At 36.2% G+C, this 26,949-nt stretch overlaps 2 protein-coding genes across 2 annotated transcripts; both read right to left on the reverse strand.

The window, feature by feature from the left end:
- Window positions 1-5,703: 5,703 nt before the first annotated feature.
- On the reverse strand, window positions 5,704-10,999 carry LOC144450126 (cyclin-dependent kinase 6-like). Its single transcript, XM_078140694.1, has 7 exons — window positions 10,629-10,999; window positions 9,580-9,715; window positions 8,943-9,110; window positions 8,460-8,569; window positions 7,085-7,135; window positions 6,274-6,409; window positions 5,704-5,802 (listed from the first exon to the last, which is right to left on the reverse strand). Exons 1-7 carry the CDS (start codon window positions 10,865-10,867, stop codon window positions 5,704-5,706), a joined length of 939 nt encoding a protein of 312 aa, XP_077996820.1. The 5' UTR covers window positions 10,868-10,999.
- A 5,409-nt stretch (window positions 11,000-16,408) lies between these two features.
- On the reverse strand, window positions 16,409-26,733 carry LOC144450236 (dimethylaniline monooxygenase [N-oxide-forming] 2-like). The gene is made up of 8 exons (XM_078140829.1): window positions 26,676-26,733; window positions 26,344-26,502; window positions 24,520-24,972; window positions 22,286-22,341; window positions 21,707-21,883; window positions 18,007-18,214; window positions 17,474-17,709; window positions 16,409-16,856 (listed from the first exon to the last, which is right to left on the reverse strand). Exons 2-8 carry the CDS (start codon window positions 26,471-26,473, stop codon window positions 16,617-16,619), a joined length of 1,500 nt encoding a protein of 499 aa, XP_077996955.1. The 5' UTR covers window positions 26,474-26,502; window positions 26,676-26,733; the 3' UTR covers window positions 16,409-16,616.
- Window positions 26,734-26,949: the final 216 nt, after the last annotated feature.

Raw genomic sequence — 26,949 nt, forward strand, 5'->3', positions numbered from 1 at the left:
CTAGTTCTCAAAGACTAACTTACCAGATTGGTACATTGCGTTCATGTACAAGATGGCGTTTTAGTCACAACTTATTTTTACTAATTACCAGATTTGTACATTGGGTTCATGTACAAGATGGCGTTTTAGTCACAACTTATATTCGTTTGTCTGTTTTCCAGCAAAATTAGAAAAAAATAAGTCTTGAGTGAAAATTTCTAGGTTCTCACTATGTCAAGAACAAAATACATCATTAGTGGCAATACTGCCCTCTATCAACAGACTGGTAACCATGACGACATCCATCACTTCATACAATGGCTGTGATTGGTTACTTTTATCTTACAAGAAACATCAACCCTGAGTGGTCACTTCATCTACACTTGACTCTGATTGGTTAAATTTATCAATACTTGTGATTGGTCATTTTATTTCACACTTGGAAGTTACATCAAACTATGACTGGTCACTTACTAGTATTTACTTACTTACAAATTGTACATTGACTTGTGATTGGTCAGTTTAACCTATACATTCAAGTATCAACAACTTTGATTGGCTACTGTAATCTATAATTACAAACTACAAGTTACATAAACTCAGATTGGTCAACTTGACTTTTCTTTAATACACTGATTCTGATTGGTCACTTTGTCTTTCCTTACATGGATTCTAATTGGTCACTTTTATCATACAATGAATCTGATTGGTCACTTTTATCTTTACTTACAAAAATGATTCTGATTGGTTACTTTCATTTATATTTGAACACTTGAAAATTTAAGTTACCAATCATGTTCTTCAGTTCTTTTTGCCCCCATTTCTGGGCTCAAATATTATACAAAGAGTGTTGTAGTGTAAAGGCAGCATTTTTAGTAAAACTTGGAACTGATAACTAAAACGGCAGTAATGTCTGTGGCAGTTTGAAGAAAACGATAAATCTATTTTGGCAGTTAAGGGTTTTCATCATTTTGATCAGCGCCCTCTTGTGGCAGTATAACACTTTGCACTCATAGGCTCCACATAGACTTGTCCCATTCTCAACAATTCTGTAAATTATTGTTTCACTGAAAACTTCATGAAGACAAAACTGTGCATCACTGAATCTGGTAGAATGTATCAAAAAGAAATTGTTTTCAAGCTTAGTATGTCTAGATATTTTTGCCACTACAAAATTTCATTATTTTACGAAGGCTTATTTTTAGGAAATTAGTGAAATTGTGTTCACATACAAGAAGCCATTTTATCGCTATTAATCTTTGCATTTACTAGTGGAATAAATGAAAATAAACCATTTTTAGTGAAAATGTCCAAAATTACTTGCGAATCTCCCTACCAAAATAATGTTTTATCCCTGTGAAAAATACAAGACAAATAAAAAATTTACATAACAATCCAATCTCTAATGATACATGTACAAAATAATATTGGCTCATTTCATTATCATATGGGGTGAACATACGAGTGTTCCTCCCTATCACAATAATGGTTCAATCCTGTCAACAATATCAAACAAATACTAAATAATTTACATAACGATACAATGTGTTGTAAAACAAAATAATATTGGTTCATTCCATTATAACCTTGGGTGAGCAATCCATTGTTATCGTAATCAGGGTTTCCCCCTATCACAATAGTGGTTCAATCCTGTCAACAATATAAAACAATTATTAACACAAATTTACATAACAATACAATGTGTTGTAAAACAAAATAATATTGGTTCATTCCATTATAACCTTATAATCCATTGTTATCGTAATCTGGGTTTCCCCCCCATCACAATAGTGGTTCAATCCTGTCAACAAATATTAACACAAATTTACATAACAATACAATCTCTCTTAGAAACATTGGTTCGGTTTTATATCTCTGATGAACAAATCTTGTCCAACCATTTCAACAACAAACAATTAACATAAATTTACATAACAATACAATGCTGTAACAATAATAAGATGGGAAGGAGACGCATGAAATATCAACAAAGTGAGTATACTTCATTATCATACCATGCACAAACAAAAAATATGGAGTATATACTCTAGTTGTTCTATGTCACAATGTGCGTCTACGTCACTGGTTCTGCTGTGTTCAAAAATATGTGTCAAAACGTTAAAATTACCCAATGATTCTTTGATATTACTGGTGCTGGTCTAATTATGTTATTCTCCAATATCTTTCTTCATTCAGTACGAAAATACTCATGACCTAAGGCTTGTCACAACTCGTCAACAAACTCGTAGTGACAAGGCCCCTTAGGTGACTCATATTTTCCTTGGCTGAATGAAGAAAAACATTGGGGAATAACATCTTCATTCAGCCAGAAAATACTCATGACCTAAGGATTGTCACTACAAGTCGCTAGACGAGTAGACCCCTTAGGTCACTCATATTTTCCTTGGCTGAATGAACAAAAATATTGAGGAATAATATCTAATTAACCCAACACATTCTATGCACATTATCACATGCTACCATCATTACCAATGCCGTCCAAATATCAAATTGTAAACATGAATTTCTTGGTCAAAATTTTCACAAAATGCTAGTCATGACAGATGATGTCGAAAAAAATGAACAGAATGTAAAAAATTCACAATTTCAAGTAACTTACATTAAATATACTGGCACTTCTATTTGGCAGTTAAGGTTTAACCTCATGAGGGCGCTCTAACAAGATAACACTGAAGTCACCATCTAAATTCTAAACTATATTATTTGGCAGTAACCATGGCTACAATAAATGTCTAAATCTCAACAAAAAAAGTCAAAATCTCAACAAAAAACGAAAAACCTTCACTTGTCAGGCAGTTACATTTTGTTAATTATTTCGCCCACAGACCATAAATAGATTTTTCATAATAACTTGCATCTTTTGGCAGTTGTGTTTGTTATTTCTTTCCTCTAAATTTTAATTACCATGGAACTCAACCTGCATAAATATGGCTTAACTTTACATATGCTGTGTCTGTTCAGTTTGTCATATTATAGTTCCCATGGCAACAATAGCTGTCTAAATATGAAAGCATATCATGTGCAACATTGCATGGCAGTTATGTTTGTTACTTCTTTCCTCAAATACATATGGCAGTATTAGAATAGTCACACAACTAGATGAATGATTACAGGAGAAATGACGATACCTTGGTGTTTCACCCATGGGGACATGATGTTTTTAACACAAGGAGTGACACATTTGAACTCCACAGTAACTTTAACAGATACAAAACACAGACAGCAAGATCCTTTGCAAAGTGTAAAGCATTGCTATTCAGTGCAATAGAAACATCTTCTAAGAAACAAGGACTTGATGATCTTAATGGCTTCAATTGTTTACTTTTCAACTGATAATCACCATGGTTACATGTCTACTTCTACAGCCCTACTGTGCATGACACAATTCTGTATAATTGTTTACTTTTGCATTTTAAATGTCTGTGAGTTTGTGAAAATATCATGTACTGTGAGTGAATCACCAAGGTAACTTCATTTCTACTGTAAAACAGGGCAGTTATATAAATATGTATCATAAAATTATAAATATTAATTTAAATACACTAATAGTATTTAGCTAAGATTTCAGGGAATGTTAATAACTGGGGGGGGGGGGGGAGTGTGGCAAAACTTGCATTTGATTTCAGTACTGTGTAATATAATTTTCATAGGTAACCCTAGTAACAGAGGTGGAATATTTGGTAAAACTTGCAAAGATTTCAGTACCTTGTACTATTATTTTGGTGGGTAACCCTGGTAACAGAGGAGGGAAATTTGGTAAAACTTGCATAGATTTCAGTACCTTGTAATATAATTCTTATAGGTAACCCTGGTAACAGAGATGGGAAATTTGGTAAAACTTGCATAATTTCAATACCTTGTACTATTATTTTGGTAGGTAACCCTGGTAACAGAGAATGGAAATCTGGTAAAACATAGATTTCAACACCTGGTACGATTGCTTAGCTTTCTCAGTAAAATACACCATGGCTAATTTGACCAACTCAACAAATTTACTGTATATGTAGTAAAATTTAACCCTTTCACATTACTAACAATAGGGAACTTGCAATCCAGACTGAGCATGCTCAGATACAAAGGACTATGGGATTATCTGTGGTTATCATAATACCTAATCTGGAGGTACCAATAAAATAACCCTCCCACAACTATGAATTGATTATTTGTGGTTACAAACAATGTAACATTATTGTTTACAATACTAATTGATTAGTATTTATTATCACATTTCCCATGATGCAACATTCAACATGGCGGGTTTGCAAGTTCCCTATTCTGTAAAGTGATTCTGTAAAGAGCACAAACATCATTAATATTCTCTACACATAACATTTCTTGGTCAATGCCAAGAAATACACCTCAAAACAAACAATACCAACTTGTTGATTACTTTTCCTATACATCCCTATCCACAAAAACATTTTTACTCATGCTAGGGAGTTATATATAAGTCAAGGACTCCCTAACACATCAAATTTGACCAATAACACTGAATTCAATTCTTGGCAGAGTCAGCATTACCCGAACTACTTTTTCAAAAATATGACCTTTGACCTCTATATGGCGCATGCATTTAGTATTGATATAATACAAAAATACTATACAAAATAGATTTTGTTTTCATACAAGATTTCTAGCCAAAAATGGAAAATATATTCTTTCACAAAAAGTCATTAATATTTCTTGATTAAAATATACATTTTATAGGAAAAATAGTCATGATTTATAATATAAAGAAATATACTTTTGAATTTCATACTTTCTGTTAGTTATTACTGTTTTGTAGAAATGCTAGCTGTTGGTAATAAGTATTTCATTTATAGATGCTGACATCTGATTGGCTGATTCAAATAATACTATTATCTCATTGGCTAAGATGAAAATTCTATCAGTATAATGCCATTATTTTTAGAGTAAAAAATTATGTCATTGACTAATTTGCTTCTCTGATTGGCTGATTCAAATAATACTGTCATCCCATTGGCTAATAGATATTTCATTTCCATAACCTGTATATAGTGAAACTGTTATTGAGACGACCAGCAAAACTATCTTTTTTAGTAGAATAAACTGAACTTCATTCCATAAAGCTTAAAGTAGAGTTTGGATGGCAGGAAAATATTCAACTTAAAGGCACAGTAAAGATCACAGTTTTTGCCTTTGACCCGATTAAAGGCCAATGTTTCAATCCCAGGTTTTCACATTAATGTTATCTTATCAGTAAAGCCATCAGGATTACATAGGATTGTTTTTTGCTCTAGGCCAACTTTTTCTATAACTTTTTCAGAAAACTGTTTTTCATACCTAAATTTTACTCATAACCCATACTGGACATTTAATCATTTCTGAGTATTTTGAAAACCTAAAGTTGAAATATAAAAATTATTTCCTCAATTCCAAAAAAAAATTAGAATTGATAAATTTTAATTTCAGACCCTGTTATTTCACAACAAACTCATCATAATATACTGTTATGAATAATGTTATGAAGATTATGTTGACAAATTTCACTTATTTCTGTAAAATATGGGTACATTATTTCAAAAAATGTAGTTCTATTTCAGCATGTTATGATCATAATGCACAAAGAAACCAACTTTTTCTTCATTCCAATAGAGGGCACTTCTGTCAATGGCAGCCGTACTCCCATCATGCATTGTGGCTCAAACATTGTATGTTCCCATAATGCCTTGCACACTCCCATCATGCACTGCATGTTGATTCTTCTTCGTTGCTAAAGTAACAGTGGTTCAATGCATCTTGTGCACTGATTCTTTGGTGTGGATCAAAAACAAGCATTCTCTGAAAAATAAATAAAAATTGAGATTTTGATTACTTTCCAATGTTTGAAATAAAAGTTAATCTTTATAGCATGAATTTTGGTTTGTGATCTAACAGTGACTTCCACTTCCAGTGAAATGTTTCATTTATAAAGGATATTTTACACTGAAGGAAATGTGCACTTAGAAATCATGAATATTTAATGTTCAACCATTGAATAATATATTTCTGCTATCTCCCATGATGCAATAGTCTATAGCAAAGATACCCTGTATAAAGGCACAAGATCAACTTTTTGTTTTTCTGAAATCAAAAGTAACAGTAGGTGATGTAAAATCATGAATTGACTCTCCAGAACCCATAATTTATGAAAACGACTCTTATTTCCGGTTCCTGTAGTGGCATTCCCCTTTAAACATCTCGGTTACTTTGTACAGATTGATTGAAATATTTTCATTTATTCCAGATTGTCATTCCCTATTTCTAACTCACCTCAAGTAAGAGTTTCCCAGTGTCACAGATTTCCGGGATAACACTTTCAAACGGACGTGGTGGCGATTTGTTGAATGCACTCCATGGTACGGATACATTATCTGGCCACTCATCATTACAGGGTAGGCCTATTATACTAGATAAGCAAAGAGACACTGAATTACTAAAACCAGTGACAGCTGAAACTGGAACATTTTTTTTTTAAAGTTTTGTTCGACATAATTACACAGGGTCCTCCCAACTGTAACTAGAGTCCTGGAGGATATTAGTATTCATGACTAATTAATATTCATGGTGTAATTAGCATAACTATAAACAAATAGTACTAAAGAGAAACATAGGTGCTATGTGACTTTCAGACATGTATAACCACAGGTGTCTACAGAAGGAACTCAGGCCAGCTTTGAATATCTTCCTGCTCATTGTTTCAGAGTGCCATTCTCCTCAGAAGTGTTAACTTACATGTATTTTCATTGGTATGTGTGATAATACCAGAGCTTTGTCCCTTGGTATTCTGTTTAAGTGTAAATCAGGGATGTTTTTCGTATTGTTCAGACATCAAGGAAAGCAGCAGTGCTCTATGATTAACCAAGTAACCTATACCATGTATACCCCCAACGTACACATAGACAGGAAGTAGAGCGCCACCATGGCAAATTTTGGACAGGCCTATTGAATTGAATCACCTGTGGGTAAGTGTATGTGTGTAGCTGTACACATAATATGGTACAATAAATCCACTCAAATTGATTTTGTGGTCTACCTAAAAAATTGTGATGACACTCTCTGAGTTATAAAGAATGATACTTACTCAAATATTTTGTGAAGTTGGTCAATGTCAGACTGACCTTGAAATAAAGGTCTGAAAATAAAATACATAAATGAATGGGATATTAATTTGGGACTAGACAGACAGTGAGATAGTACACACATACAGACAGACAGACAGAATCACAGAGAGAGAGGGGGGGGACTCAGAGACAGACAGTGAGACAGTACAGACAGAGACTCACAGAGACAGACAGACACTCACAGAGACAGACAGACAGACAGACAGACGGGCAGTGAGATAGTACAGACACTATTTATTTACCACAATGGGCAATATCACAATGTACTGCCTGCCTTCAGGTTGGTACATTTCATTATAATTTTGATGATGCTAAAGCCAGGTAAAGAGTGCTGGACTGAGAGCTAGCAATAACTTGTAATATCACCAGACCACATATGTTATTAACTTTTCCTACCAACAAATCATTGTAAAACTCAGCAATGTAGTTTGAAGAATGCAAACAGTATCCCAGACATACAACACAAACTAAACACTTCAAAATAGCTATGGCATTGCTAGTCATGTAGTAAGACCTCAGATCTGAAATAATCTTGTAGTAAGACCTCAGATCTGAAATAATCTTGTCGTAAGACCTCAGATCTGAAATAATCTTGTAGTAAGACCTCAGATCTGAAATAATCTTGTAGTAAGACCTCAGATCTGAAATAATCTTGTAGTAAGACCTCAGATCTGAAATAATCTTGTCGTAAGACCTCAGATCTGAAATAATCTTGTCGTAAGACCTCAGATCTGAAATAATCTTGTCGTAAGACCTCAGATCTGAAATAATCTTGTCGTAAGACCTCAGATCTGCACTTGGATGTTGCTGAACAAGAGTTGAGGATTGAAATACCTCTTGTGGTGGAAAGTATGTCTGGTGACAAGCCCTTGCCATGCCAGCTCATTTGCTTTGCGATCTGTGGTTGCTTTAAAAGTTATAAGAATTGTCCAAGGGTCTAGCAGCTAGGTTACAGTTTTAATAATAATAATAATAATAATAATAATCTTTATTCATCAAAATAAATTCAGATATTTGTTGAATGGTCGCCACAAGAGCAGCGCCCTAGTGCCCTAGTATTGAAGAAGCAGGAGGAAACCGGAGTACCAGGGAAGACCTGCGTTGTTCGGCAGGGTCAAACTGAGCATCACCCTTCTCACATACAGACCTGGTTAAATTGTAAATCAAACCCAGCCAACACATGGCGAGTTCGAACTGTAGAGGTAAGAAGCGTACGAGCTAACCACTTGGCCACCGACAACCCACAGTCCCAACAACCCAGCGTATGAGATAACCGCTTGGCCACCGACAACCCACAGTCCCAACAACCCGTCTTGTATGAGTTGTCTAGCTTACCTTCTGTTAAAAAGTTCTGCAAATATACACCCTACACTCCATATATCAACTGGTGTAGCATATCTTCCTTGGAGTAAAACTTCAGGTCCACGATACCATAAAGTAACAACCTGGAAAAAAAAAATTTGAAAAGGTTTACAAACTATTGCAGCATCTGCAAGCACATTGAGTTAATGCATTCACATTGCAATATCTATCCTACCAGGTTCCCAATAGACCTGTTGTCGGTTCCAGTCCCTCATAAAGTTAGTATACTGTATTATAAGGGCAGTTATGTAATGTCCATATATGTTTATGTCACTATAACAGTTGGGGGTTCACTGATAAGATCAACAACTTTCTGTGCTGATTGGGGGACTTTGACCAGGCGTGGTTTAGTTGGAAACCATACTGGCATCCAGACTAAGCTTGAACTTGTTGTACCTGACCAGTCCAACTGTATGACCATCATGACTCCACACTACATGTTGTAACTATACTTACCACAGACGTCAAGGCCATCTGAAATCCATATACCCTGGCAAGTCCAAAATCTGCCAGTTTGACCTGTCCGTTGCCAGTAACCAGTATATTTTGTGGTTTTAAATCTCGGTGTATAATTCGATGTGAGTGTAAAAAGTCAACGCCGTTAAGTAATTGGTACATAACATCCTGTGAGATAGATATATAGTAATTAAAACACATGATAATAGGGAACTTGCAATCCAGACTGAGCATGCTCAGATGCAAAGGACTATGGGATTACCTGTGGTTATCGTAATACCTAATCTGGAGCTACCGATGAAATAAACCTACCACAATGGTCAGGGTGACTATGAATTGATTATTTGTGGTTACAAACAATGTAACAACATTGCTTACAATACTAAATGATTAGTATTTATTATCACATTTCCCATGATGCAACATTCAAGATGGCAGGTTTGCAAGTTCCCTATTAGACATTATTCTCCAATATTTTTCTTCATTCAGCCAAGGAAAATATGAGTGGCCTAAGGGGCCTTTGTCACTATGAGTCACTAGGTGAGTAGTGACAACCCCATATGTTTCTCTATATTTCATATAAAGGGTTAAATATGTTTTTATTTCTCCTTCAGATAAAGTGTCTGTATTTACTTACCCTAACTCTGTCTGGACCGAGTCCTGGTGCAGGACACTTCTCTAGGTATGTAGATAGGTCCTGATCTACATGCTCAAAGACCAGGGTTAGTCTCGTCTCCATATCCGTACGAACACCGTGACAAACATCTAACAACCTAGGGTAAGAAACATAGTTATATATCATTATTTCAGTATGGACACCATGTCAAACATAGAAAGAGTTTCTACATAACAGCATGAAAGGTAATATGATGTCTTCTAGTGCCCAAATATGGCCAGGCAATAAGGCCAGGTAATAAGGCCAGGCAATAAGTGTTTTATAACATAATAATAATAATAATAATGTTGGTTTCTTATATAGCGCTTTCCCACACCGTGCTCAAAGCGCTTTACAATTTATTACCCCTGGCTCGGATCAGAACGGCACAATGGCCCTTTAGTCTTCCTCAACTCCCCGGGGAGCATACAATCCATTGCAGCCATTTCAGCGCATAGGATTAAAGCCTTCACATTGCAACCTACATCCTACCAGGTCCCCAATTATACAGCTGGGTTGACTGAAGCACAGTCGTGGTTCAAATCTTGCCCAAGGACTTTAGCCACTCAGAAACAAACAGCAGGCAGCGACAGGGCTCGAACCTGCAACCTGTAGATTCCAAGCCGGTCACGCTAACCATTCACCCATCATGACTCCACATATCACATTCCCAGGCATACATTCTTTCTATAGTCACAGCAAATCCCTGATAAGACTTCCTTGCTACATGAACAGTACCCTTGGGGAAATAGAAAACACATAGTGACTTCTGTATGCAGATGAGGTTAATATGGGTCCATACCACATGACCTGATCTAAGCCAATCACTGAAGCCTGTACAAAAACAATGTGTTATAATTGAAGTTCAGCTCCAAGCTGGTTTGAGAGCAGTTGGCACAATACCCAAGCAACAGTATGTGATCATCAATTAATGCCAGTACTAATTTGGAAGAAGTAGTCATAATTATCATGTGACAAGTTACCTTACGATGTTTGGAAGAAGTAGTAGTAATTATCACATGACAACTTACCTTACGATGTTTGGATGTTCAAAGTTTTCTAGCTGTTTTAACATTGAGATTTCTCGTATTGTTGACAATGGCATTCCATCTTCTCCCGTCTGAACTCGTACTTTCTTTAACGCCACATAACGCCCGGTTTCCATATCTCGTGCCTTGTATACTGTCCCATACGCCCCAGTGCCGATTTCGGCAACTTCTTCATATTGTTTTTTAGGACTACGTAAATGTTGCATAAGTTCGCGATTCATGGTGAATCCTTGAATTCAGATTCACGTTCATATACTTGTCACCTTGGATCCAGATTCATGGACTTGCGAACTTGGATTCAGATTCATACAATAGTCACCTTGGATTCATTCATAGATTTAGTACTTTGCATTCAGGTTCAACAACTTGTGGCCACAAATCAGATTCATACACATGAGCTTGGATTCAGATTCATATGCTGGTGACCTTGAATACAGATCTGTGCACTTGTGACCTTAATATGACATCCATAGATCTGTGTAAGATATAGTTAACAGTTCTTTTCTCTTGTTATGTTGAACATCATATCATCCATTTTGGATTTTACACAATTTTAGCACGAAAGTTATGTCCTGTTGGCATAAAAACAAAACAATATAAATCACAACATGACACCTTTGTAACCCTAGCAACAGAACGTGTTCTAAAGCAAGTCAAAAAGTCTATTATTCAGACTTACGTCTACCTTTAGTACACTTGTACTGATTACTGCTATCAACTTAAAGGAAATGTCCAGTGTAGACTTATTTCTACCTTTAATACACTTGTATTGATTACTGCTATCAACTTAAAGGAAATGTCCAGTGTAGACTTATTTCTACCTTTAATACACTTGTATTGATTACTGCTATCAACTTAAAGGAAATGTCCAGTGTAGACTTATTTTTACCTTTAATACACTTGTATTGATTAGTTATCAACTTAAAGGAAAAGTCCAGTCAGACTTATTTCTACCTTTAGTACACTTGTATTGATTACTGCTATCAACTTAAAGGAAAAGTCCAGTCAGACTTATTTCTGCCTTTAGTACACTTGTATTGATTACTGCTATCAACTTAAAGTCAAAGTCTAGTCAGACTTATTTCTACCTTTAATACACTTGTATTGATTACTGCTATCAACTTAAAGGAAAAGTCTAGTCAGACTTATTTCTACCTTTAGTACACTTGTATTGATTACTGCTATCAACTTAAAGTCAAAGTCCAGTCAGAATTATTTCTACCTTTAGTACATTTGTATTGAATACTGCTATCAACTTAAAGGAAAAGTCCAGTCAGACTTATTTCTGTCTTTTGTAACAATCGTAACAATACTGTATAAGAACTAGACTAGAGATGATTTGATATCTTGTCTAGTTGCAGCTAGTATAGTTGTAATATCACACATCTACTATATCTAGCGTCATTTGTATAACCTTTCATAATACCCATTCAGGGGTGAACAAATCCACTGGTCCTGGGTCTGGGACTACCGGTAGCAATTTTTTGGGGTGGACCACACAAATTTTACCTTGTACCACTAATTCATTCAGCAGGACCACTGGATTTTTTAAGGCACTGATCTGAGGACCACCAGTTCAGAAAATGATTTGTTCACCCCTGCAATTTATTCTCCTGTCCCTTTCTCAAGGACTGAACCCCAACAATATCAGGGCTTGAACTTGGTTGAGGTCAAGGGCATATAGACTACTAAACATTGTATCTAGACTACTAAACATTGTATCTTGACTACCAAATTAGCAGTAGTCCAGGACACATAGACTACTAAACATTGTATCTAGACTACCAAATTAGCAGTAGTCGGGACATATAGACTACTAAACATTGTATCTAGACTACCAAATTAGCAGTAGTCCAGGACACATAGACTACTAAACACTATCTAGACTACCAAATTAGCAGTAGTCCAGGACACATAGACTACTAAACATTGTATCTAGACTACTAAACATTGTATCTAGACTACCAAATTAGCAGTAGTCCAGGACACATAGACTACTAAACATTGTATCTAGACTACTAAACATTGTATCTAGACTACCAAATTAGCAGTAGTCCAGGACACATAGACTACTAAACATTGTATCTAGACTACTAAACATTGTATCTACCGACTACCAAATTCATAATGTAGCAGTCTATCAGACCAGCAGAAATCAACAGAAAATTGTAGCTGAAATATTTCACTTCGAGAAATTTGACTACCAAGCCCACAAGTTAAATTCAAGTCCTGAAAACTGTGAAGAAAGTGGTGGTTTTTACCCCATTGCCATCCTTGACAAAAACTGACCAATGCTGAATAGATGATATTCTAATCCTGGCTAAGATACAATATAGAGAAACCATAAAGGTGTATTTATACAACTTTAAAGTGGCCATATGGATACCTAATAGGAATTTTTTTATTTATTTTTTTTAAAAAGAACTTTACTGTAGTTTTTTAAATGGAATATCAATTTGAAAGAACATATACATATCCCAAGTTTGTGTTTTTATGCTAATAAGTTGCAAAAGGTAAAGAAATGTGTAAAATGATTGTCCATTATTGTACGTAAAATAACAAACATTTTATACATCAACAATTTGCAAAAAGAAATAAAATGTGTAACATGTTTCTTACTGTATGTACAATATTGAACATTTTACACATTTTTTAGCATTTTTTTTCAATTTAATTGATGTCCGAATATGAACTTGGTTAATTCTGATTCAGTTTGATAAACTAAATTGTTTTACAGATTTTTCATCCATATGGCCACTTCAAGTCTCTTTTTTGGGTGATATCTATGGTTTTTATTTCTAGAGAATTTAGAATGCCCCTCACAATGTTTCATCAGCTAGCTGTACTTTAGACTGCTAAATCAATGAATGGAAATAAACAGCTTGGCGTCACAGTACAGCATTGTTTACGCTATTAGAAGCATGTCCCATAATATTTACCAAACTTGTGGCAACATGTTCTGACTCTGTTTACGTTTAAATCTATCCGAAGAAAACACGTTAAAATTTGACGTAGAAAGAAAATTTAATTCACTAATTTGAAACGGACAAATCTCCGATGGAATGTACTAAATACACACTTGTGGTGACCTTTTTTGCATTATTAATGATGAGAATTGAGATCGCCAGCCCACGCCAACTTTCCACGTCAGAAATACGAATATGGGGTTCAACTTACCGTATGAGTTGCAATTGCCGATGTATTGTTTGAAATGCGTAATAATACGGTTATTGCAGAATTTCGATCAGTTGTGGTTGGTTTAGTAGTTTGTTCAATGCCCACCGTCTGTTGTCGACTGTTATCACGTGTGTCTTTTCTCTGTTTACAGTTTTAAATGTATGGTCCGATGCATATCACAAAATCAATAAGCGAGGACGTTTTCGACCACCGTCAGAACTAAATACCAGATCTGCAGCTGAGAAATAAATGTTGGAATGTGAAATATCGATCACAATTTGTCTAGATCAAAACAATAAAAAAAAGTTTGCAGCCTCGTTTCTGAAGTTGCCAAATGTGTGCTGGCTATGCTATGCTATGATCGCCATTGTGGAGTCGTGTATTGACAGCTAGCGAGCGATTCTTTGTACACACGCTGCTTCCGAGTTACTCACCGTTACCAAATAACTTGGTATTTATACAACAAATTCGTTTGCAAAACGTCTAAAAGATGTAACATACACCTCCAGGAACCTTCAATTAATCCTTAAATTGATAAATTCAAATCAGGAAACGACTTCCGTTCTTTTGTTGCTCTTGGCTCTGTCTTCAAACTTTCTTGGTACGCCCTCCTTGGCGAGATGGACTTTATTGGACTTTAGTACAGTGGCGTCGAAAAATAGGGCGCCACCAAGTATAAAGCACGAATCCCGAAATAAATTTTGTGAATTTATTGAAGAGATGGGGGGGGGGGGGGGGGGGTGTCTGAGAAAGAATAGATGTGTCAAGTACGGTTTTCATTTCGAAAAAAATTACATTTTCTAAAACTTTAACAAACGGGACTCAGGTATATTTTTTCAAACCTGGTTAGTACGATTCCTATAAGACCTATAATATTCCTATAGTATTCCTATAGGACTGATCATTCCTATAGGACTGTCCTGAAAGATTCCTTTAGGACTATCCTAATTTCTATAGGAATTGTAAAGTATTCCTTTAAGAAAGGGGCCAAAATACTATAAGATCTTATAGGAATAATCTTTTAGGAATACTATAGACCATTTCCGTAAGGGGTTGTTTTCATTGCTATTGTTTTTATACACTAAACAGCTCTTTTGTTATTTGCCATCATTTGTCTTTTCCCTGTCTTTAACACCTGACCAGACTATTATACGTTATTTATCGTTTTTCAAGTTTTCAGTTCTTATCCCTTTGTTCTCTTTTCGTTGTGTTCGTAAGTCGGAGTGGTCATTAGCTGTGTAACCATTGACTCAATGTTTCGAATTCATTCAAACTAGCGAAAAATCGAACTATGTTGATACATTTTTTTAGCTATGTTGACAATTATCGGGGAAAGTGGAAAGTGGTTCGTATGTGCCCGGCATGCCCTCTGGATGTCTATGCTACGAGTTCGACACGTCTCTCCAAAACTCGTAGCGTATACATCCAGAGCGAGCGCCCTCCCAATGCAACATTAATATTAATAACATGCTCTTCCGATAGATCCACATCCCAATAATACCCAGTGTCTGTACCCCTAAATTTCCCCTTCTCCCCATAGCCACATACCCCTACTATTAACCTCCCTATAACTTATAAGTTTTCACCTTCTCGTCCTATACGATATTTACCTTTACAATGAGCTTAATGTAATACCTTTAAAAAACCCAAATGAATCATTCTGAATGTTACATTTTTTAATCAAATTGCGCTCTGAATTTAACAGCACTTAGTGCAGTCTGCATTACCGATATTTTTCCCTTCTCCCCATAGTCAAGAAATGCAAGTTTTGCCCGTTGAAATAATTCCTCTCTCACTGACTAATATAAAAAAAATATCCCATTCAAAAATTGTGTACGAACAGTCTTTTGTGCAATCAGATTCGTTGGTTTCGCTGGCCCGCAGACTTGCAATCGACTATCTAACCATAGAAGTAACAACGTGATCTGCTTCAATTCCATCCCATGTACGCTTCATTGTTAGAGCGCCATCTACGACATGGTTAGAAGAAATCGTCATTGACTTTCGTACGTACAGGTTTAGCTTTTCAAAAATGTAGGAAGTGTCCATGATTGAATTTCGATCATTAAAAACAATCTTTTATTGTTCATAATAAAATAATGATATACAATTTGATTTATTTAGATACAAACTCTGTGATCACAGATAAAATAAAAACACTTTACAAAACGACTGTAGACAAAACTACACAAAACAAAACAAAATGTCACACTTTTTAATCTTTTCACTTTGAGTAAATTACTTAAGTGAAGATACGTACTTAAAAACCTTGATTAATAAGTTATTCTTGTATAATATCATAAATGTATGGTTCTCGATGAAATTAGCATAATGTTGATGAAATTAGCATTATGTTGATGAAATTAGCATAATGTTGACGGAATTAGCATAATATTGATGAAATTAGCATAATGTTGATGAAATTAGCATAATGTTGATGACATTGGCATAATTTTGACGGAATTAGCATAATGTTGATGACATTAGCATAATGTTGATGACATTAGCATAATGTCGATGAAATTAGCATAATGTTGATAAAATTAGCATTATGTTGATGGATGCCTTCAGGTATCGTGGGAAGTTGATTGCATAGTAGAGATATTTCATCGACATATTTTATACTTATGGTAATTCCGTCATCGGGTCGTTTAGCTTTCCAAATATTTCATGGTTAAAAGTATCTTGGTTTTTTTCTTGTATAATATTTGAGTTGCAATAAAAGCACGGATGTGGAATCGTGAGTTACACATTGCGTCCAACTTTTCAGGAATAGCCACGTACATGCTAGCTTTAATTTGTTTTCCCCAAACCAAAACGTTTTGTAGAATAAATTGTATTCTCCCAGACATTCAGAATAGCATCTCTTGCACCAGACCATGCACCAGGACCTTGTAGTCGATACCAATAAGGAACCACTGGTCCATACTCATAGAAGTAAGCTAACTTTGGGTTGGACAAAGCAAGTCTCCAAAATGATGGTTTCACTCCCATCTCTTCTGCTAGTTCATCCATTATTTGGACAAATAAAACCTATGAATAAATAAATACAGATTAATAAATAAACAAGTTAAACCATAGTCAACATTACTATCCCTAGTAGTAACCATGATACTATTACAGCAACAACAACAACAACAACAACAACAACAACAACAACAATGTTGTCATCATCATCACCACCACCAACCACCACCAACAACGACAACATCGTCATCATCATTACCATCACTACCACCACCAACGTCATCATCATCATTGTCGTCGTAATCACCACCACCACCACCACCACCACCACCACCACCAACAACAACAACAAGTACTACTACTATTACAGTCTGACTATTCGGAATGGTATCATTCTCCTCAGTCAGTGTATATATTTTCCAGCCTTAGCAACAACATACCTCTGTGAGGGGATGTCAGTTAAGTGCTGCCGTAAAGGTATACGGAGATATCAATCAATCAATCAATCAATCGATCAATCAATCAATCAATCAAAAGAACTTCAGAAAGCATACTTTTAGTCAACTAAGAAAGACACGAATGAAAAGGTGTTTTTAATGACACGACCCTCTACTTAGCTGAAAGTTGGCTTTCTGCAGTATATAACACACACAGAATAATCAGTAAATAAATGTGATATTTACATATTTGTATTTGTTGCCGGTAAAGATAGGTTTACTCTGAATATCTTGTAACATGGTCGTTCTATTTGGTAACTTGATATTCTTAGTGAATACTCTGGTAGCCCATCTTGCCTGCATCTCATAAACTGGCCATGATGGTCCAACAATAGAAACAATTCCAATGAATGCTAATCTTTCTGGATGATCCAGTCCCAGTGGAAAGATGTACTTATAGGTTTGGACATAGTCAGATTCATCTGAAAACAGAACAGTGACCGATTAAAATATGTCTGTCTGTCTGTCTCTCTGTCTGTCTATACATGGATGCATTCGTTCATATGTGCGCACGTGTGTACATGTGAATTATGTGCATACTTGCATGCATGTATCAAACATGATCATAAGTAGCTGGTCTTATAATTCAATAACTAGACGGTGGAAACATTCTTTTATGATTTCATATTAAATATGATGTAATATTATTAATAATTATTATTATGTTATTACTATCATCAAATGTTTTTTTTATTTAGTGTGTAATAAACCATACTAACTATAAATCCATGACTGTTTAATAATTGGAATAGACAGTTCATATCCAGTAGCAAATATCACAGCATCGATATCTTCTAAGACTGTTCCATCTTTTATCTTCACACTGTTTTTATCAAACTCTTCAATACCAACAACAGGTGTAAGTTGTCCTTGAATAATTCGATCTTGAATTTCATCGTTTATCATCAGTGACGTGGGGTTTTCACTCTGAAATAACAAACAAACAAACAGCCAGACAATGCATACTCACCCTCCATCAGTTGTACATCTACATACACAATGCATGCTCACCCTCCATCAGTTGTACATCTACATACATACACAATGCATACCCACCCTCCATCACTTGTACATCTACATACACAATGCATACTCACCCTCCTTCACTTGTCCATCTACACACATACACAATGCATACTCACCCTCCATCAGTTGTACATCTACATACACAATGCATAGTCACCCTCCTTCACTTGTCCATCTACACACATACACAATGCATACTCACCCTTCATCAGTTGTACATCTACACACATACACAATGCATACTCACCCTCCATCAGTTGTACATCTACACATACACAATGCATACTCACCCTCCATCAGTTGTACATCTACACACATACACAATGCATACTCACCCTCCATCAGTTGTACATCTACATACATACACAATGCATACTCACCCTCCATCAGTTGTACATCTACACATACACACTGCATACTCACCTCCATCAGTTGTACATCTACATGTACACAATGCATACTCACCCTCCATCAGTTGTACATCTACATACATACACAATGCATACTCACCCTCCATCAGTTGTACATCTACATGTACACAATGCATACTCACCCTCCATCAGTTGTACATCTACATACACACACAATGCATACTCACCCTCCATCAGTTGTACATCTACATACATACACAATGCATACTCACCCTCCATCAGTTGTACATCTACATACACACACAATGCATGCTCACCCTCTATCAGTTGTACATCTATATACACAATGCATACTCACCCTCCATCAGTTGTACATCTACATACACACACAATGCATGCTCACCCTCTATCAGTTGTACATCTACACATACACAATGCATACTCACCCTCCATCAGTTGTACATCTACACATACACACTGCATACTCACCCTCCATCAGTTGTACATCTATACATACACAATGCATACTCACCCTCCATCAGTTGTACATCTACACATACACAATGCATACTCACCCTCCATCAGTTGTACATCTACACATACACAATGCATACTCACCCTCCATCAGTTGTACATCCTACACATACACACTGCATACTCACCCTCCATCAGTTGTACATCTACATGTACACAATGCATACTCACCCTCCATCAGTTGTACATCTACATACATACACACTGCATACTCACCCTCCATCAGTTGTACATCTACACATACACAATGCATACTCACCCTCCATCAGTTGTACATCTACATACATACACAATGCATACTCACCCTCCATCAGTTGTACATCTACATACATACACAATGCTTACTCACCCTCCATCAGTTGTACATCTATACATACACAATGCATACTCACCCTCCATCAGTTGTACATCTACATATACACACTGCATACTCACCCTCCATCAGTTGTACATCCTACACATACACACTGCATACTCACCCTCCATCAGTTGTACATCCTACACATACACACTGCATACTCACCCTCCATCAGTTGTACATCTACATACACAATGCATGCTCACCCTCCATCAGTTGTCATACACAATGCATACCCACCCTCCATCACTTGTACATCTACATACACAATGCATACTCACCCTCCTTCACTTGTCCATCTACACACATACACAATGCATACTCACCCTCCATCAGTTGTACATCTACATACACAATGCATAGTCACCCTCCTTCACTTGTCCATCTACACACATACACAATGCATACTCACCCTCCATCAGTTGTACATCTACATACACAATGCATACTCACCCTCCATCAGTTGTACATCTATACATACACAATGCATACTCACCCTCCATCAGTTGTACATCTACACACATACACAATGCATACTCACCCTCCATCAGTTGTACATCTACACACATACACAATGCATACTCACCCTCCATCAGTTGTACATCTACACATACACAATGCATACTCACCCTCCATCAGTTGTACATCTATACATACACAATGCATACTCACCCTCCATCAGTTGTACATCTACACACATACACAATGCATACTCACCCTCCATCAGTTGTACATCTACACACATACACAATGCGCATACTCACCCTCCATCAGTTGTACATCTACACATACACAATGCATACTCACCCTCCATCAGTTGTACATCTACACATACACAATGCATACTCACCCTCCATCAGTTGTACATCTATACATACACAATGCATACTCACCCTCCATCAGTTGTACATCTACACATACACAATGCATATTCACCCTCCATCAGTTGTACATCTACACATACAAACTGCATACTCACCCTCCATCAGTTGTACATCTATACATACACAATGCATACTCACCCTCCATCAGTTGTACATCTACACATACACAATGCATACTCACCCTCCATCAGTTGTACATCCTACACATACACACTGCATACTCACCCTCCGTCAGTTGTACATCTACACATACACACTGCATACTCACCCTCCATCAGTTGTACATCTACATGTACACAATGCATACTCACCCTCCATCAGTTGTACATCTATACATACACAATGCATACTCACCCTCCATCAGTTGTACATCTATATACATACACAATGCATACTCACCCTCCATCAGTTGTACATCTACACATACACACTGCATACTCACCTCCATCAGTTGTACATCTACATGTACACAATGCATACTCACCCTCCATCAGTTGTACATTTACATACATACACAATGCATACTCACCCTCCATCAGTTGTACATCTATATACATACACAATGCATACTCACCCTCCATCAGTTGTACATCTACACATACACACTGCATACTCACCTCCATCAGTTGTACATCTACATGTACACAATGCATACTCACCCTCCATCAGTTGTACATCTACACACACACACAATGCATGCTCACCCTCCATCAGTTGTACATCTACATACACAATGCATACTTACCCTCCATCAGTTGTACATCTACACATACACAATGCATACTCACCCTTCATCAGTTGTACATCTACATATATACACAATGCATACTCACCCTCCATTAGTTGTACATCTACATACACACACAATGCATGCTCACCCTCTATCAGTTGTACATCTACATATATACACAATGCATGCTTACCCTCCATCAGTTGTACATCTACACATACACAATGCATACTCACCCTCCATCAGTTGTACATCTATATACATACACAATGCATGCTCACCCTCCATCAGTTGTACATCTACACACACACACAATGCATGCTCACCCTCCATCAGTTGTACATCTACATACACAATGCATACTTACCCTCCATCAGTTGTACATCTACACATACACAATGCATACTCACCCTTCATCAGTTGTACATCTACATATATACACAATGCATACTCACCCTCCTTCACTTGTACATCTACATGTACACACAAAACCCATAATATGTAGCATTAACTTACTTGTAAACCCATAAGGTTGTAGTCAGGAATTCTCACTTGGCAAGCTAGCCTTATCAAAGATTTAAGTTTGGAAAGTGATCTGCAATTGGCTCTAGTGAACAATGTCATTACTGTCGGCAGGCCATCCTTTCCTGAACGTGGAAAACACAATGTGCCATTGTGTATACTGATGTACACCTTTGGCAATAAAGAAGTAAAATCTTTATTGTACGTGTCAGAGAGAGAGAGAGAGAGAGAGAGAGAGAGAGAGAGAGAGAGAGAGAGAGAGAGAGAGAGAGAGAGAGAGAGAGAGAGAGAGAGAGAGAGAGAGAGAGAGAGAGAGAGAGAGAGAGAGAGAGAGAGAGAGAGACAGTCAGTCAGTCAGACAGACAGACAGACAGACAGACAGACAGACAGATAGATAGACAGACAGACAAACAGAGAGAATACACTGACAGATGAAGAGATAGACAGAAAGAGACAGAGACAGACACATACACATGCACGCACGCACACACACACACACACACACACACATGCACGCATGCACACTCACACATAATATATATACTGTAGACAGATAGAGAATGATTTTCTCACCTCAGCATCATTTCTTGCAATTTCACAAGCAATCTCTCCCGCCGTGTGGGACCCACCTGTATAACCAAACCAATAGACATTTAGCAAATAGATGATTACATAGTAGCAAGTAGATGCTTACATCGTAGCAAGTAGATGACTACATAGTAGCAAGTAGATGATTACATAGTAGCAAGTAGATGATTACATAGTAGCAAGTAGATGATTACATAGTAGCAAGTAGATGATTACATAGTAGCAAGTAGATGATTACATACTAGCAAGTAGATGATTACATAGTAGCAAATAGATGATTACATAGTAGCAAGTAGATGATTACATAGTAGCAAATAGATGATTACATAGTAGCAAGTAGATGATTACATAGTAGCAAGTAGATGATTACATAGTAGCAAGTTGATGTGAGATTAGCCAACACGAGACACAGACTTAATTGGTTATGTTAATGAAAAAAGATCAAACACACAAACAAACAAGGGTTTATGTTTAGTTTATGAAAACAAATCAAACAAACAAACTAATCTTGCATAAGAAAGTAAAGGCCATTAATCAAGTGTTAATTTACATGTAAGGAAAACACTCACCATTAGAAATAGGCATTTTTGTCACGTAAACTTTGGGTTTGCAAGAGCAATTTCATGATTTTAACATAACATTACGCACAACTGCCAAGAAACACAAATGAAATCACATTTCATACATACATACATACACATACATACATACATACATACATACATACACACACATACATACATACATACATACATACATACATACATACATACATACATACATACATACATACATACATACACACACATACATACATACATACATACATACATACATACATACATACACACACACACATACACACATACATACATACATACATACATACATACATACATACATACATACATACATACATATAACATACATTCTCTGTTCTGTGATTGCCTTAGCAATGATCCAGTGTTGCTTCAAGGGAGTCAGCAAGCCTGCATAACATATGTTACACCCAATCCGAGAAACTGACCAGTTCATGAAATGTGCATGTAAGTTTGCCCAGTTCATGGAATATATGGTCAACCTTAAGCAAATGAGAGTATAGATTATGATCTCAAAGGGGCAAAATTAAATTTTGGGATAAGAGTTTTGAACTAGGGTGTTGATTATCGAACTCTATTAAAACACAAGCTACTCTGAGTTATAAAATAAGAATTGTGAAGTGATATGAGTTTGTAAATACATGATAATAAAGTTGTTTGATTCTTGTTCTTTTTTGTGTGTGTCATGTACTGGGCATATCTTACCATACCCACTTCATAACCTGAGCAACACGATTGACTATTTCATGAACTGGGTAAAGTTACCTACCCATTTCAAGAAAATATCAGACAATTTCACAGATTGGATGTAACATATATATTAGGTGAACAAATAAATAGTCACGACTCCCTAAATGCTCCTAAAGCTAGAACAATAAGTAAGAAACAACAATTTGGAATTTCTTGGGAATCTTGTGAAATTTTTGTTTTGTACAATAATGAAATGATTTTCTTTACCCTCAGTATTCTTGTTGTCTGTGATGAGCTTAAATCCAAAGTTTACGAAAATGTCTATTATTCGAAAATGACTTATAAGTATGTTCTCAATGACAACAAGTAATGTCTTTCCTTTGTATAGCAAGCCCGGGGGAGGGGGGTTAAGGTTAGGTTTAGGGTTATTTGAGTATACATATATGTGCTGCCCTTTGGGGTGCATTTTCTAGCCCCTTGGTCTAAAATGGAGTCTGTTTTTTTTTCAAGCTGAAGAGTCTAAAACGGGGTCCACGTTGATTATTTTTTATTTTGCTTGGTCTAATATGTGGTCCATTGTCCAAATTATAACTGCCATTAATTGCCCCAAAATGTTGCCTCCTAAAGAAAATGTATTTTGGTCAAAACTTTTATCTTTTAGAAACCTGTAATGGTCTAAAATGGGGTATTGATTTTTGGTCAAAGTGGGTCTAAAATGGGGCCTGGGGTTTCCAGCACTGGCTACACATCCCTACCAGAGCTGACCACTGGTACCACCCCTGGGATAGCAAGGCATCATGATATTGATTAACGTGAATCTTTAATTTATTTTATTGTGTATATGCCATATGTAAATGAGGTGATGTAACAGGTGCACATGAATATATCATATGCAAATGAGGAAATTATTATGCGTACGCATATTCTTACCAACAACAAGGACTTTCTTTCCTCTGTATGGCAGGGCATCACGATATTCATTGGCGTGTATCTTTATTCCTTCAAATGTGTCCAAACCTGGATATTGTGGCATATGTTTGTTACCAAAGACACCAGTGCAAACCATAACGTAATCAAAATACTCCTCCTCGACAGAACTATCAGCATTTTGAATCGACACTTTCCAAAATTTTCCGTCATTTTCATTTTTCTTGATTTCAGTCACATGGGTCTTAAATTTTATGTATTTTTCCAGATCAAAATGTCTAGCGTAATCAACGAGGTGTTGTAACGCCTTTCTATGAGTTACAAAGGGTGTAGACTCTTTCGGGAAAGGAAAATCTGAAAACGTTCCCATTTCTTTGCAACTATTCAAGACTGTAGACCTTGTTATTGCAGCACCCTCATCCAGGTTCACCTCATCGGAATAATTCCATAATCCTCCTGTATAGTAGGAAAACAAAATCATGCACTTGATTTAACATTAATCTTCTTTACTCTTCCTTACACACACACACACACAAACACACACACACACACACACACACTCACACACACATACACATACATACACACATACATACACACACACACTCACTCACACACACATACACACACATACATACATACACACATACATACATACATACATACATACATACATACATACATACATACATACATACATACATACATACACACATACATACATACACACATACACACACACACACATACATACACACACACACACACACACACACACACACACACACATACATACATTTTCCTGTGACCTCTTCTGTGTATGTTGCTTATCAATACATTATATGTGAATATGCCAGATTTCATGTCGTTAAACACCTTTGCTTATCCCACCACTTTCTTGAATCACTGTATGGACCCCACTGGAAACAAGTCTTTGACTTTGTGGATTAAGTAATTCAACAATTTGTACATTTTTATTTGTATATCTGTACTGTCGATCTTGTTGTTTTACTGAAATAAACTACTAGTAAACTAAACTAAATTTAAACTTAATGTCTTCCATAAGGGCAAAGTCTTTAGATTTTCATTCCTACATACAATAATTGTTGGAATGCAACACAACATATGCAATTAACATATGCAATTTAGTCATGTTTGAAGTATATACCAAATTATATTGAATTTGAAGTATGCATTTTCAAGATATAGCCTAATTTACTGAAAATCATTATTTATGCAAATGAGTCATTAGAACTATTAAAAAGCTGCATTGTAAAGCTTTTCAGAAGCTGTGCATTTGTTATGGTTGATGTATGTAGTAGAATATATTTTACTGAAAATCATTAATTATGCAAATGACTACATTAATTATGCAAATGACTCATTTAAACTAAAAGCTACATTATCAAACTTTATATGTCACATGCACTTTGTTATCAATTTATACTGAATTTGCAGCGTGCATTCTTAAGATATAGCATAATTACTGAAAACCATCAATTATGCAAATAGCTCATTTATTTTCACTGAATGTTTACCAAACCTTATCATCCTAACCATACCCATTACCCTAAAGAACATGTGTGCACCAAATTTCGTTTGAACTGAGCAAGCCTTTTTAGAGAAAATAGTTATACAGACACATGCAGACACTCATGTAGACAGACACGGACACACACACACACACACACACACACACACAGACTTTTCATTAAGATTCTTGAATCTGGATTTCGGGGGTTTCCATTGACAAAAGCTCGTATACTGGCATCTATATACATTTTCGTATTTGACCTCAAATGTAAATGTCACACGTATTATACTTACCTAGCTTGCTACGTCTCTCGTAACATACGGGGTCTAAACCCTCTTCTAGACAACTTTTGATTGAAGTTAATCCGGAAACACCTGCTCCAATAATTGCCACGCGTATCTGAGGTTGGGATTTTGTTGCCATTTTCACCAAAATGACTAAAATATTACGTCCTGCATCACATATATATGAGTGTGGTTAGTCGAGCTTGTCCTTGGGCAGTCTACCCAGTGATAAAGTGCAAAGGGTATCTGAGGTCACTATTAGGTCACAACATCGACAGGGCCGGGTAGTTACAATCTGATTAAAATCTAACGTTGTGAAAGCGTCGTTTACCTCTATTTACCTCTATTTCCATCGTTGTGTCATTTGTTTGGTTCCGACTGATGGCCGCCATTCGCAACGTCATATTTCGGGTAACTGTAGCCACAGGGGCGTGTAGTATTTCATAGATTGTTGTTTTCTTATTGCTTAGAATGTCGTTTTCTTAGGAAAATATCGTACGAATCTTGCTGCTACAAATGTATCAATCTATATCCTACGAAGAAATATTAAATCTCTTCCCCTTACATGTAGGAATATATAATCAAAAGGTTGTTATATTTAGTCTGTAGACCTGG

The sequence above is a fragment of the Glandiceps talaboti genome, chromosome 19 (genome assembly GCF_964340395.1).
Source record: "Glandiceps talaboti chromosome 19, keGlaTala1.1, whole genome shotgun sequence".
Lineage (NCBI taxonomy): Eukaryota > Metazoa > Hemichordata > Enteropneusta > Spengelidae > Glandiceps > Glandiceps talaboti.